General features: G+C 38.8%; 1 protein-coding gene across 1 annotated transcript in view; it reads right to left on the minus strand.

Moving 5' to 3' along the window:
- cdk19 (cyclin-dependent kinase 19) overlaps window positions 1-16,677 on the minus strand; it is a 113,893-nt gene that overhangs the window by 51,764 nt on the left and 45,452 nt on the right. The window contains exon 5 of the mRNA XM_039749764.1: window positions 12,601-12,732. Within this exon, the coding sequence (XP_039605698.1) occupies window positions 12,601-12,732 (132 nt within the window). The remainder of the gene's footprint in view (window positions 1-12,600; window positions 12,733-16,677) is intronic.

Here is a 16,677-nt window from a genome sequence, read left to right on the forward strand (position 1 = left end):
ATAAGAAAGCAACCCACTGTGTTATACCACGCATTATTAATTAAAACAATAGGGCTTTTCTTAGGTGAGGACTGAATCTTGTTTTGCTTTATCCTTTGAATGTCAATTTTACTTTTGTAAAAGGTTTTAACATTTGTTTGAGTGAATTCCATGCCACTGGAATGTTCTGCTTTTTGACAATAAAATAAAAATGTAATAAACAACAATATGACTTTAGAAGTGACACTGACAGGAATAAAGCTGATATATTTTAAAACAACATAAATGAGTACTAAATTCTAAAGCTCTGGACAGTTCCATGCAAAGAAATTTAGATTTTATTTTATTTTTAGGGTTATATATAATATATCACTTTCCCACAGAGTTATGGAGGGTGCATCAGGACTCAAACCCTGCTGTAAAAGGATTTGCAATAATCATAAATCATACTCTATCGAACAGATAACAAAAAGCTTTTTCTCAAAATAATTTTAACTTTGGATAATCTCAAAACATATGCAAAGTGAAGCTGGAGCTATTTTGCATTATTCACAACTAGGGCCCAATCGCTGATATATTTTAGATAATTTCAATTTGGAGAGGTGTATCCAGTGTGTGATTTTTGGCCAAATTACAGCATATTGAAGAATTAGTGTTGTGAATTATCGAATTACACACCTTCCCTGAGATACTGGGAGAGAACTCTATTTCATTCACCAAAGGTGATCTAATATTGTGACAATAACTGATAAAGTTTGGAAATGCTGCCAATATACTATATTTCTGAGGTTAGGTTGGGTAAGATAGATGTTGTTATCCTAAAGGGTAAGTTATTTGCAGCAGGAAAGTACAAACATTGTTACACAGATGTAAGAAAATAAGTAAAGTCTCCACAACTGAAAACTAGTGTTATAAACTAAACTAGCTTTATAAAAACTTTACACACTTAATAATAACACAAAGATGAATAATTACCTTTAACAGTACACAAAATAATGCATAATTTAGTAGTATTCATACAAGTAACAGAATTCAAAATGCTTGTATGTCTAGGAATAAAAACCCTTGGGATCCTAAATCTGTAGCCTGATGGTAATAGCTGAACTTTATGAAAAAAGAGGTTGGCTATTGCCTAAAAGAATTGAGCCTTCTTACAAATATGTTCTGTGTTAAGATAAAATTTTAGCCTGTTATCAATGATTGTCCCTTGATATTTTTAGTGCTCTATCATGTCCACTGCCTCCCCTTTTAATTAATGTTGAAGCTTCTTATTAGTAGCTAAAATATCTGAGTGTTAGAGTTGGTGAAAGATTAAGGAAGTTAGGCAAATTCTTTTTGATAAAGTTACAAATTTATACATAGAGACAAGGAATTCCCTATTGTCACGTGCAATTGGGAAGCAGCTAAAGGGCCTGAATAATAGTACAGTGGACCCTTGACTTACAAACTCAATTCGTTCGCGAGGGCTGGTTGTAACTCAAGTTGGTTGTAAGTCAAGACTATTTTTCCCATAAGAAATAATGGAAATACCCATAATGCACTCCGAACCTCCCACAGCAACACTTACTTAAACTTTTCATAATAAAAAAGGGTTGTATAATGCGCATAATTTACCAAAACACCAATAATTTTTCTTATGTACTAACCAAAAAGTTATAAAAAGTGCCTAGCCTACCAGAAACAACAATTTCATACTGTACTCACCATTTAATTTGACATCTTTGACATCCCTTTGTCAAAGGGAGGAGGAGGAGAATGAAACGGAAGGTTGTTATTGTTTAGAAGGAGCCTCCTTATGCAAATCTTTTCTTTGTAAAATTGTCGAGATGTTGGATTTCGACATGCTGTACATATTAGCGAGATCGGTCACAAACGCCACTCTAATATTTCCGCACAATTTCCTTGTGATCGTTGTTTCTTAAGTTAATAATGACAGTAGTTGAGCACTCAGTTCAAAGCTGGCCGTGTTGTGAACTGCTGTAATAATATACTCCAAAGCAAGCCGGTGCTGACTCAGCCTGATGACATCATCATGTGCCGCTAGCCCGCTAGCTAACATCCCTTAACAATCGCTTTCTTTACCTTTGTTACCTTCTCTTCCTTCCTTAGCAATTATGCGTCTTGCTTGCCATGGTCTTAGTGAATTATATATATATAGATAAATCACTGCACTGACCGAAATTACGTCCGCAAACACATGTATCTGGGCTCCGACTGACGCTTACGAAAGCTCTCGGTTGTTTGTTTACTATCACACAAGCGGATACACGTAACCGCATTCGGGTCGTAATGCAAGATGTTGGTCGTAAATCAAAACAAAAATTTTGGTCATAAATCAAGTTGTTCGCATGTCAGGCCGGTCGTATGTCAAGGGTTGACTGTAGTTCCATACCAGACCAGGGGGTGGCGAGGTGCACCGACTTTCTCTCTCAATCCTCTACAGACCATCTATGGGAAATCCAGCACAGTTCCGGCGCAATTGATGATGTCACTTCCGTTTCTGGCGCCATTGATGACGCTACCCTGGTTCCAGGCCCACTGATGATGGCACTTTCTGTCCAGATGACATCACTTCCAGATCCGGTCCTGATGACGTCACTTCCTGTCACAGCCTTTAAAGCTGCCATCATTACAACCTTAAGATCAGTTCTGTTTCGGACTCAGATCTGTGAACACCTCACTAGCTAATTTACCCATTTGCAGCCACGGCACATGGTGGCTGCCCTAAACATTTTTGATGTATTTCGATTCTTATTGTGAGATTATTTACAAAAAGTGTAGATTAAAAGCTGCAAACACATTATCAATATGAAGATTTATGAAGTTTGAGATACCTAGTGTCTTCCTAGACTTAAATGTTATGTATATGAGGGAGGGCTGAAATGCAATATTATTTTGTACTGAAGTAGCAGACACTAGTGTTTTCTCCTTAAAAGTGTTTTCTGCACTGGTTCCAAACTTTGAGAGAGTATATACTACAACCTGATTACTATTAAACTGGTGACAGCTGTTAATGACAGGAGCACAGAGAAAAGCATACAGCAAGTACTCGTACAAGATTTTCTTTGCAGATGCAACCAGACAAGTGCAGATAATGCATATTAATCAAGTACTTCTTATAAGACTTTGTTTGCAGATGCAACCAGACAGGTGCAGATAGTGAATATTCACAATCTGTAATATTGTGTTGTAATTGTCTTAAATATGAATATTTGCAACCAGAAGTAGAGTTTAAAGTCAGGCAGTGCCATGCCATGCCAAGCAAAAATTAAGGGAAGGATTTATATTTTAATAATATCTCAAAGGAGAGAGAGGCGAAGAGCTGACCATTTACTGACATCATATTTAGTGTTTTCCACCAAATTGCCTATATTTGTTTTAAAATATCTTTAAGCCTCATTTTAATTATAATCCCATATTCTTAAAACTGTTCATAAATGGCAAGCAGATAACTTTCTAATGTACCATCACATGCTAATGATTTTACTGGAAAAAGTATACTTTTTTTCAGATTAATTTTAAATCCAAACATCTTGTAAAAGTAATTTAATACATTTAACTAGGGTCAGCAATTATACATAGAGGTCAGAAATAATGTTTGAGTAAATTGACCTAGGCGGCAATATTTGGATCAAACCCAAATTTGCAAAAATAGTAAAGAGGTATATCATTCTACTCTATTTAAAGCTTTTTTTTTGCATCTGGAGATACTAAAATGCCTTGGAGCTTTGTTTCTGAAGGAGTACACAATATACACAATAAGCAGCTAACAATAGCTGCCTGACTTTACCAAGTTCAGTTTGGTCTTGTGATATTATAAGGCACACTTTCTCAATTCTTTTTGTTAGAATTTTGGACAGTATTTTGACATTATTATTGAGTAATAAGATGCAAATTCCAAAGAGTCATTATTTTGCATTGAATTGACGGTGATCGACTCCTGGCACAGGGTATGGGTTTGAATATTGTTGTCTTTTGCTTCTTCAAGCATAGCTAGCATTAACAGAGTGGGTTTAGTGTACATCCTTTTGTAAAATTCCAGTGGATAACTGTTCGGACCTGCAGCACATCTGTTCTGACTGACTAGAACGCCCTTTTTCTGTTCCCTCTCTGGAGCTGTATGTTAGCAAAAGGTGCATGGGCTGTAAAACAGAGACAACTCATTTTTGGAATAAATATATAACTATAAGTTTTATAATATAAAACTCAAAAATATCTAAGAAATAATTATTTCTTTATTCATTTAAGATTGTCGAGAAAAGCCAAGCAAAATGACACCTTTTATTGGCTAACTAAAAAGATTACAATATGCAAGCTTTCGAGGCAACTCAAGCCCCCTTCTTCAGACAAGGTGTAATTTCACTTACATTTAAGATTGTAAGTGAAAAATAAAAGTGAGAGCTTTTTTTTCTTATTCTTTTCATAAGGTTAAAACTGCTAAGGTATCAATGGCTTTGGTGTAAAGAATAAGCATAGTCTCTCTTTTAGTATTGAACCATCTTGAACAACTTGCTGTAATCAGTTGTGCAAAAATAGTCCTGGGTGGTTAGTTTAAAATAATGCTCCTTGTCCTCGCTTTTGTTGTCTGATTGGTATTAGTTTGCTGCTCCTCCTTTTAAACAAAATGCCTATTTGCCCATATTGATTGGGTTTTCTACAGGGACTCAGAATTCTGCCCATAATTCAAATATTTGCAGTTAGGTAAACTCAGACATTTCAATTGGTTCAGTATGTTGGAATGTTGGTAAATGTGTCCTGGGTTTGACTGGGGTGTCCCTTACATGGTTTGTTCTGACTTTGCAACCAAAGCAGTTAGTATAGATTCCAGCCCCCTAGAAACCTAATAGTAGATGAATGGAAATTACCTAGAGCTCTAATGGAAGATCACTATTTATTCAGTTCTCATTTAAAAACTGTATTCTTTAATCTGCTCTTAATCTACTGTTTATTACTATTAGATGTTCAGTTTAAAATGCTGAAATTTCTCTTGCTTCAGCTGAGTAAGAAAACCGCTGAAATTAAAATCTTCTCTGCTTAATCAAATTCTAAAAAAAGAGAACAGATTTCACCCAATGGTGTTAACAGCAGAATGTATCTGCTAACCTATGAGCAAGCTTAGAAAAGTATCTCTTTTAATCAATGGGCACTTTAAAGTATTTGGGGGCTTCAGAACTACAGTATAGAGGCATCAACATGTTTTCCATTCTTTAACCACATACTAAATAATCGGAAATATGATACATCTTTAACATATTTTGTAACTAAATATTGCAAAGAACAAAAAGTACTTCAGCTGAAATTCACTAATGTAGCAATGAACAAAAAGTGAAAGTAGAGACAAGTTAGAAATAATAGAGAAAACTATATGGAAAGCCCTCTTGGGTAACATGTTGGTCATTACCTGGTTGTTAAACACCTTTGAGTTTTATGTACAATAAGATAATATGATATCCTTAATTGTGAATTTCATTAATGCACATATAGTTGCTGAATGAAGAACACTTTTTTAAAGTTCACATAATGGATACTTGAATACACTAAATATACTTAACAGCACTGTAGTGAGAACATGTTTCCATCCATCTTCAGTAATTACATAAACCTGCCATTGAATGCAAGGGGCTCTTCTGACTATTTATACCACTTTATAACAAGATAAAATAAAATTTTGTAACCTGCATAGTCCAATTTACCCAGCCACAGGGGATGCACAAACCAGTGTGTCTCTGTGTGCCGGCCCCAAGCCCAGATAAACGGGGAGGGTTACGTCAGGAAGGGCATTCGGTGTATAATTTTGCCAAATCAATATGTGGACAACAATACAAATTTCCATACTGGATCGGTCAAGCCCTGGGCTAACAATGACTGCCACCAGTTCTGTTAGTGAACATTGTGCTGGCGGAAATTGGCTACTGTCGGCCGAAGAAGAAGAAGAAGGCGATGGGGGTGGGAGGGGGTGTGGGGTTGGGAGAAGTGTATGGAGGCAGGAGGAGAGGAGGAAAGTAAAGAGAGGGGAACTGAGGGTATGAACTTTGAATGTTGGCAATATGACTGGTAAGGGGAAAGAGTTAGCAGATATGATGGAGAGGAGGAAGGTTGATACATTGTGCGTTCAAGAGACTAAATGGAAGGGGAGTAAGGCCAGGTGGATTGGAGGTGGATTCAAATTATTCTATCATGGTGTGGATGGGAGGAGAAATGGGGTAGGAGTTATTCTGAAGGAACAGTATGTCAAGAGCTGGAAATTGGAGGTGTGATGATGAATGTTGTTAGTGCATATGCCCCGCAAATTGGGTGTGCAATGGGGAGAAGGAAGATTTTTGGAGTGAGTTGGATGAAGTGATGAACAGTGTACCCAAGGGACAGAAAGTGGTGATTAGAGAGGATTTCAATGGGCATGTTTGTGAAGGGAAAAGTGGGGAAAAGGGGGTAATGGGTATGTATGGTGTCAAGAAGAGGAATGAAGAAGGTCAGAGGATAGTTGATTTTGCCAAAAGGATGGACATGGCTGTGGTGAATACTGTACGTATTTTAAGAAGAGGGAGGAACATAGGGTTACGTATAAGAGTGGAGGAAGATGCACACAGGTAGATTACATCCTATGCAGAAGAGTTGATCTGAAGGAGATTGAAGACTGCAAAGTGGCGGCAGGGGAAAGTGTAGTTAAGCAGCTTAGGATGGTTGTCTGTAGGATGTCATTGGAGATCCTGAAGAGGAAGATAGTGAGAGCAGAGCCAAGGATCAAATGGTGGAAGTTGAAAAATGAAAACTGCAAGGCTGAGTTTAGGGAGGAGGTGAGACAGGCACTAGGTGGCAGTGAAGAGTTACCAGACAGCTGGGAAACTACAGCAGATGTTTTAAGGGTGACAGCAAGAAGTGTGCTTGGTGTGACATCTGGAAAAAGGAAGGAGGAAAGGAAACCTGGTGGTGGAATGAGGAAATACAGGAGAGTATACAGAGGAAGATGATGGCAAAGAAGAAGCAGGATAGTCAGAGAGATGCAGAAAGTAGACAAGAGTACAAGAAGATAAGGTGCAAGGTGAAAAGAGAGGTGGCGAAGGCTAAAGAAAGGGTGTATAATGAGTTGTATGAGAGGTTGGACACTAAGGAGGGAGAAAAGGACCTGTACCGATTGGCTAGACAGAGGGGCCGTGCTGGGAAAGATGTGCAGCAGGTTAGAGTGATAAAGGATAAAGATGGAAACGTACTCATAAGCGAGGAAAGTGTGTTGAGCTGATGGAGTACTTTGAGAGGCTGATGAATGAAGAGAACGAGAGAGAGAAGAGGTTGGATGATGTGGAGATAATGAATCAGGAAGTGCAACGGATTAGCAAGGAGGAAGTAAGGACAGCTATGAAGAAGGATGAAAAATGGAAAGGCCACTGGTCCAGATGACATAGCTATGGAAGCATGGAGGTGTTTAGGTGAGATGGCAGTGGAGTTTTGAACCAGATTGATTAATGGAATCTTGGAAAATGAGAGGATGCCTGAGTAGTGGAGAAGAAGTGTATTGGTGCCAATATTTAAGAATAAGGGGGATGTGCAGGACTGTAGTAACTACAGGGGAATAAAATTGATGAACCACAGCATGAAGTTATAGGAAAGAGTAGTGGAAGTTAGGTTAAGAAGTGAGGTGATGATTAGTGAGCCGCAGTATGGTTTCATGCCAAGAAAGAACACAACAGATGTGATGTTTGCTCTGAAGATGTTGATAGAGAAGTTTAGAGAAGGCTAGAAGGAGTTGCATTGAGTCTTTGTGGACATGGAGAAAGCATATGACAGGGTGCCTCGAGAGGAGCTGTGGTATTGTATGAGGAAGTCGGGAGTGGCAGAGAAGTACATAAGAGTTTTACAGGATATGTACGAGGTGTGACGGACAGCCGGGTCCCATGCCCGGCAGGGACGCCCCTGCTGCTTCTGTTCCGGGGGAGTCGCCATGGGCAGTCCAATACCTCCCCCGGGACACTTGGTGACAGCCTCCCTGGCCGACGGTGATTCCCCAACCGCCCGCAGGGCTCCATGGGAGATGGAGTCCTCCACAGCTTGGTTGGGGCCCGGCATGGCCGCTAGGGGGAGCTGCCTGCTTCCCACAGCCCGTCTGGACGAGCTTTTAGCCCCACCCAGAAGTTCAATTAGGACCAGGTGGTTAATCACCTGGAATGCTTCCGGGTGGGCTATAAAAGGCCCCAGCCACCACCACTCGGGGAGCCAGGGTTGGGAGGAGGAGGACTAAGCTTACGGAGGAGTGGTGGAAGAGAAGGTGGAGAAGTGAGTTTTGTGGCTTTGTGCTTTTGGGACTGTGTTTGGGCTGTGTGGCACGGGGAAGACGTGTCACACAGCTGAAGAAAAATAATAAAGCCTGAGTGTTTTGTACACGTTGCCTCTGCGTGGTCTGTGCCGGGTCGGGCGCTATATAGCGCCTTTTACAGAGGGAAGTGTGACAGTGGTGAGGTCTGCGGTAGGAGTGACGGATGCATTCGAGTTGGAGGTGGGATTACATCAGGGATCGGCTCTGAGCCCTTTCTTATTTGCAATTGTGATGGACAGGTTGACAGGCGAGATTAGGCAAGAGTCCCAGTGGACTATGATGTTTGCTGATGACATTGTGATCTGTAGCAAAAGTAGGGAGCAGGTTGAGGAGACCCTGGAGAAGTGGGGATATGCTCTAGAGAGGAGAGGAATGAAGGTCAGTAGGAACAAGACAGAATATATGTGTGTAAATGAGAGGGAGGTCAGTAGAATGGTGAGGATGCAGGGTGTAGAGCTGGTGAAGATGGATGAGTTTAAATACTTGGGACCAACAGTACAGAGTAATGGGGATTGTGGAAGAGAGGTGAAAAAGAGAGTGCAGGCAGGGTGGAATGAGTGGATAAGAGTGTCAGGAGTGGGATATGCTCTAGAGAGGAGAGGAATGAAGGTCAGTAGGAACAAGACAGAATATATGTGTGTAAATGAGAGGGAGGTCAGTAGAATGGTGAGGATGCAGGGTGTAGAGCTGGTGAAGATGGATGAGTTTAAATACTTGGGATCAACAGTACAGAGTAATGGGGATTGTGGAAGAGAGGTGAAAAAGAGAGTGCAGGCAGGGTGGAATGAGTGGATAAGAGTGTCAGGAGTAATTTGTTACAGATGAGTATCAGCAAGAGTGAAAGGGAACGTCTATAGGATGGTAGTGAGACCAGCTATGTTATATGGGTTGGAGACAGTGGCACTAACCAGAAAACAGGAGACGGAGCTGGAGGTGGCAGAGTTAAAGATGCTAAGATTTGCATTGGGTGTGACGAGGATGGATAGGTTTAGGAACGAGTACATCAGTGGGTCAGCTCAAGTTGGACATTTGGGAGACAAACTCAGAGAGGCAAGATTGTGTTGGTTTGGACATGTACAGAGAAGAGATTGTAGAGTATATTGGGAGAAGGATGCTAAGTATAGAGCTACCAGGTAAAAGGAAAAGAGGAAGGCCTAAGAGAAGGTTTATGGATGTGGTGAGAGAGGACATGCAGGTGAGGGGTGTAACAGAACAAGATGCAGAGGACAGAAAGATATGGAAGAAAATGATCTGCTGTGGCAACCCCAAACGGGAGCAGCTGGAAGAAGAAGAAGAAGAAGATAGTTAAATTTATAGTCGAATAATTTACTTTAAAATTTCACTGAATAAAATAGTTCTCTGGTTTAAATGTAAGTTCTATTCTTGTAAGGTAAAAACTGTTGGAGATCAACAACTTCAAGCACATTCAGAAAACTTCAGATGCATCAGAAGTACTAAATACCTAAGTACTTTTCTGTATACATTATTTGCATTTTCTTTACTAGAGGCTAATATTATCAGCTGACTTGAGCTTACTGTTGAACAAGCCACATACAGTCCTTGGTGTAGAAAGAGTTTGCAGCAGAACTCCTTAAATTAAAGCAGAATTCAGTAATGTTACAAATGAGATTCAAACTTAATTTATTTAAAATTAAAACTTTTAAAAGCCTGGACTGTCCATTAGCATCAATGCCTAAAATTAGTACTGCCCCAGTATACAGTGGATTTGAATAAATGTCTAAAAACAAAAAAAGAAACAAAAACAAAAGTTAGTAATTGTTTTTACTCACTCAAAACTCCTATTCTGTTCTTATGACATTCTGAAAAACAGCATTTCCATCAACTATAGAAAAAAATTGCACTTCATTCTATCACACTCTGATGTAGTTTTTATCGTTGCTGGGGATTTTAATCAAGTGAATTTTTAGGATGTATTCCCCAGATTTTATCAGCATGTACACTGTAAAATCAGAGGGGAAAACACCTTAGACCATGTCTATATAAACATAAAAGATGCCAATAAGGTCACTCTACGCCCCCACCTCGACTGTCTGCTGAGGTCTGGGGCGTCTCCTATATAGGCATTGCTTAATAAATGTCTTGGGGTAGCAATTTGACGTGAACAGATGAAAAAGATAACACCTTTTATTCTTTTTTGTGTCCATTGTGCTACAATTGGTGTTAATCCTTTAGAACAAAGTCCTAACACAACTCTATTTATGTGATGAAGGGTGGTTGCTGGAAAAGTATAGTATTTTGTCTGCATAACATTCCTTGCGATAAACACTCATTAAACCAGTGTGTTTACCTCTTTTGATGGTAATGTCAAGGAAATGAATACGGTCTGTTCATTACTTTTTCCATCATAAATTGGATTGCAGAGAGTACTACGTTGATGTGGCTGTAGAATTCATTCAGCTGGTTATTTTTTAATACGATGAATGTGTCTTTGATGTAGCATATTAAGAGTTTAAGTTTGAACTAAGTTAGAGCTGTGCTTTCAGATCGCTGCATCACCAGTTCAGCTAAGAGCCCTGATAACAGAAATCCTATTGGCATGCCTTCTTTCTGTCTATAGAATTTTCCATTAAAATAGAAGTGTACCTTTTGGCAAAGTGATATTGGATGCATTATGTCCTCAGTGGCAATTAGTTTGTACCTTTATAGTAGTGTTTGTTATTTAGTTTTGTCAGTAAAGTCTCTGTAGCCAGATGAATTGGGATAGTAGTATATAACGATGCAGCATCAAAAGTGAACATGATCTCATCATCAGCAATGGATATATTCTTCAGGCACTGTAATGCCATCTCAGTGCTATTAACATATTAATCTGTTAATCTGAGTCATACATTAAATGCCTGAGCATATGAAAAAGTCTTTTAGATAAGTTGTAAGTTGGTCCACCCGTTAGGCTGACCACATTTCTGAATTTTAAAGGGGTCTTGTGGATTTTTGGAAGGCCGTAGAATTCCAGGCAGATTGCATCATTCAATTTCATTTTATAGTAATCTTCTAACTTTAAATGGTCGTTATTTCTGAGTTTACCCAGGGTGGAGTTGATTTTATTTAGGGTGGTTATGTAGGGTCACTGGCTAATTGCTCATAGGTGGTAGTGTCAGAAAGCATTTCCTTAATGGCAGTGACATATTGCTCTTTGTCATTTATGACTGTTGTGCCTCCTTTGTTGGTTGGTGTAATAACAATTTTGTCATTCCATAGCGATCTTAACTCCTTCTGTTCCTTTTTAGAAATACAGACAGTCGAATGTCTTGTGTGTAACTTGCTGGCCACGGCACACCTTATTTCCAGTGCATTGTATGCCAGTATCTTTCCAGTTTGTATGATGTGTTCCAGGGAGGTGTCTTTGTGATAAAAATTAAAACCCTGTTCTGTCATATTACAAAATAACCAGCTGAATGAATTTTACAGCCACATCACCTCAGTATTCCCCACAATCTAATTCACAATGGAAAAAGAAATATGTATATTTGTGGACATCAAGGAACCCTAACTGGCTGGGATACCAGCTGGATGGAAGGACCGGGGAGGGAGTGTGTTCAGGGCATTGTCCCCCTGTGGCTGTGGCACCACAGATTCCTGCAGGGCACGCTGGGAGTTGGAGTTCTCTGCAGCCCTGCTGGGGTTCCATGGGTGCTGCAGAGTTTGCAGAACTCTAATATGTCAGGCTTTTGCCACACCTGGGAGTATGTCCGATATATGCTAATGGGCCACCTGGAGAGCTCCTGCTTGTAGATTAAAAGGAGCCAGCTGCCACTACTTTGAGAGCCAGAGTTGGGAGGGAGAAGACAAACTTTTGCCAGAGGAGGAGTGGAGGTGAACTAGAGAGAGAGAAAGAGAAAGGAAGAAGAGAAGGCAAAGAAAGTACTGTGCGCTGCACTTATTGGTGTTGAGCTTTGCACTGTGCTGGTATGGGGAGCAATAAAGAAGCGCTTCCCAACTGAAATAAACATGTATTGTGCTTAAAACTTGTGCCTGGTGTCTGCCTGTGCCATGTTTGGGTGGCTGGTGCTCCCCCTGCAGGTATATATATTTATTAAATACCTTTCTCAATGGATTAATAGCTGTCCACTGATTCAAAAATGAATTAATGCTTACTTTGAGCAATACTGGCAAAAAAAAATAACTGTCTACATAAATGTGTAAAATACATGGGGAAAACTACGGTAAGCATTCATATTCTGTTTACAGTATGTTAAATGAAGCAATTTTTCTTTTGTTTACATAAAAATAAGGCCTCTTCACTGTCTGTTCAATCGCTTCTTTACACATATTATGAAAAAGACAACACTCACCAATGGCTTTCGTGTAATGTCGTGCTCCTAGTAGCAATTCTGGTGCTCGATACCAAAAGGTAACTACCACTGGATCCAAATCTGCTAAAGGCTTGAGGGGTGAATTAAAAAGTCTTGCAAACCCCATGTCCGCTATATAAAAGAACATTATACATTGTATTAGTAACATTCAGAAAAAAATACTCTAAAAATTTATGCTTTAAGATATTACCAAATGTAAATACAAAAATTAAGAAGACTATAAGTCCTAATCTAGTTGGCTAAGGAATTTGCACCAATGGCATTACTTCACATCAATGTTGTCTCTAAATTTGTAAGACTTTCTGTTCAGCATACAACATTTTCCAATTTTGCACAAATAACTGAGCCCAGAAATTCTGCTCACTCGCCACAAGTTTCCAAAGGATGAATGGCATAATGATACTGGGAATCAATTATTAAAACCTCGGATATCTGGAGAGCCAAAAGGCAAATCCTTTGTAAACAAACATTAATGTGATCCAATTAGATTGTCTTGTGCCAGCTCCTCATAAATGTTTAATTAGAAGTAAAACTGACAAAATAGTCAAAACAATTTGTCTAAAAATATATATATACATTCAAATATATTCAAACATTGGTTGAATATTCTGGATGCTACACATACTGTGCACTGTACTTTCATTTTTTTTACTAGTACTTTTAATATTTTTACATTTTAACTCAGCAGGTCTGTAAAGCATGACATGAACATAACCTGTGCGCAACAGCATAAAAGCAGCAGGGTAAAACTCAACTGAAGCCTTAAAATAAATGTGACACTTGAAAACACGGTCCTTCATGAAAACATGATTCTTTGGGCATGCAAACTGACATGATCACAAAGAAAGTGAAACAGCGTATAACTCAGACTTCCTCAGTGTAATGCACATCATAAATAAATACCATTAGTGACTGCTCAGACTTGTTAAACACAGTCAATCAATTCTTCTTTTTTAAGGCTAATGTATTAACAAAAAACACACACACAACAGCCAGTAGGGAATTAATTAGATATTAGGAAGCCAACTTGATAATCTGCTACATGGAATTCAAGCCGAGTGCTAAAAAATAACATATGGGGATAAACTAAACCTATTCCCCCCTTTGAAGTTAAAGTGAAAATGTATTTTAGGTGACCTTAATATTTATTTTTCATTACTCCTTATTGTTTTGGGGATTGTCAACTTAACTAGGAACTGACTGTGTTCAAAACAGTTTGACAAGCACAAGGTAGCTAAAATGAACATTCCTAACACTGAGAAGATCCCTTAAAACTGTGATTTTAAAACTGTTATTAAAAAAATAAATAAAATAAAAAGGAAATAAATGCATTTTTGCAAGGTGTTGTCATTTTTGCAAATCTAGTAATGTGATGAGGCTGGAAACTCAGCATGTAGACTCTGATTCCAATAAATCAGCTATGAATGACTTTCTCATAATTTAATTGTATGTAATGCATGGTTTAAAAATGATACCAAAAATGGTACAGTTAAGTGGCCCATGCATTTTTAATCCTCTGGTCATGGGCAACATATAGTAAGTATATCTTCATGAATGAATCATTGAATGAATTCAATTTTATATTGCATTCAAATAATATTCAGACCTCTTAATTTTTTCATATTTTGCTATGTTGCAGCTGAAATGGTTTAAATTATTTTTTCTCTCAACAAATCAACACCCAATATCTCCACTCAATACCCCAATCAACACACCAGAATGACAAAGTAAATACAAGATTTTACAAGTTATGCAAAGGTATTTAAACAAAAAACCCTGAAATATCACATTGACAAAAGTACTTAGACCCTTTACTTAGTACTTAGTGGAAGCACCTTTTGACAACAATTACACCCTGGGGTCTTCTTGAGTAAGATGTGACAATGCTCACACAACTGGAATTGAGAATTTCTGATAATCTTCCCTTCTCTAATCTATCAGATTGGATGGAGACCATCGGTGAACAGCTATTTTCAAATTTCCCCAAAGATGTTCTGTTGGGTTAAAATCTGGGCTCTGGCTGAGCCACTCAAGGACATTCCCAGAGTTCTCTCTAAGTCACTCATGTGTTGTCTTTGCTTTGAGCTTACAGTCATTGTCCTCTTTGAAGGTGAACTTTTGGTTCTCTGGAGCAGGATATCTCTGTGATTTCTTCCATTCGGCTTTCCCTTGACCCTGACTATCTTTCCAGTTCCTAATTCTGAAAATAACCCTACAGAATGATGCTGCCACTACCATGCTTCACAGGTGAAATGGTACTGATGAGCAGTGCCTGGTTTCCTCCAGACATTATGCTTAGGATTAAGGCTAAATAGTTCAACCTTGCCTTCACCAGACCAGAGAATTTTGTTCTCCTTTCTATGTCTTTATGCAAACTCCAAGCAGGTTGTCATGTGTCTTTTATGGAGGACAGGCTTCTGTGTGGCCACTCTGCCATAAAGGCCAGATCAGTGGAGTACTGCAGTGATGGGTGTCCTTCTGGAAATTTCTCCTATTTGCACAAAGGTTCTCAGGAGCTCAGCCAGTGTGACCAATGGGTTCTTTGATATCTCTCTTAACAGTGCCTTTCTCCCCCAATTGTTCAGCTTGGCCAGGCACCCAGCGCTAGGATGAATCATAGTTGTTCCAAACTTCTTCCACTTAGCAATTATGTAGGCTATTGTGCACTTGGGAACCTTCAACACTGTAAAATGTTTTTGTAGCATTCCCCAGCCAACAAAATCCTGTCTAATCTCTGCAGACAGTTCCTTTGACCTCATGGCATGGATTTGCTCCTCCAATACACTATCAACATTGGTACCTTATATAGTAGAGACAATTTTTGTCAGTCAGTCATTTTCTAATCTGCTTTGTCCTGGACAAGGTTTTAGTGGGTGCTGGAGCCTATCCCTGCCAGGACAGGGCACAAGTCATGAACAAACCCTGGACAGGTTGCCAGTCCATCACAGGTGAAACACATACACACACGTACACATTAGGGTGAATTTAGTATCGCAAATTCATCGAACCTGAAAGTCTTTAGACTGTGAGAAGAAGTTGGAGCACCCAGGGAGAACATGCAAACTCCACACAGGGAGGACCTAAGACATGTGTCCAGGTCTCCTTACTGTAAGGCAGCAGCATTAACGCTGCACCTTTCCTAATCATGTTCAATCAATTAAACTTACCACAGGTGGCCTTCAAACATGGTGAAAAAACCTCTACAATGAATGGAATGTGCCTGAGCCAAATTTCAAGTGTCACAGCAAAGGGTATCTATACTTGTATCAATGTGAAAAAAGGCATGGGGTCTGAATACCTTTTGAATGCGTAGTATGTACTTTAATAGTTAAAATAAACATGCCACTTACTAAATACATCTTCAAGTGTGTTCTACAACCCAATAAAATTATTACATATGAATAGGTAGTTGCAATGTATATATCATCTAATGCTCACAGGGTGATGCAACTGATAATTTGTCTCACAAAGAAAAATCTTTGCTTATACACCAACTCAGTCCTTACAGGCAACACTGCTTCACATCCAGTTGTCTTTTCTGCATTCTAATCTTGAATATTAACTTGTTCACAAAACAAATTGCACTTATTTCTCTGCATACTTACAGTATAAAGCTCTAGTTCAGATTTAAATCAATGAGTGATATTGTTTAGTTGGATACTTTATACCTTTTATTAAACACCACATATGTAAAAACAACTTGATTTCTTGTTATTTAACTGTACATGTGTGCTTTTTAAAGAGGGGGCTAAATTTGGCAGGACAGGCTATTATACCTGAAAAGATGAGGTATATCGTAACTACAAATTTCAAATGAAAAAGGGCTGCAATTTCACCTTTGTAAATAACATTTAAATGTTTACTTTCAAAGAATATTCTGAGGACATTGTCAAATTTAAATTTATTTTGTTCTGATTTAACTTTTAATTCTTCTACATGTAAAGTAACAACTTAAATTAATCATGTTTTCAGCTCAACATTCTATATTGAATAATCTGTTTCAACTTTACATTGGAACCCTGCTTCAAATACTGTCAACATCTGCCATAGGAGAAC

This window comes from Polypterus senegalus, chromosome 3, assembly GCF_016835505.1.
Source record: "Polypterus senegalus isolate Bchr_013 chromosome 3, ASM1683550v1, whole genome shotgun sequence".
Lineage (NCBI taxonomy): Eukaryota > Metazoa > Chordata > Cladistia > Polypteriformes > Polypteridae > Polypterus > Polypterus senegalus.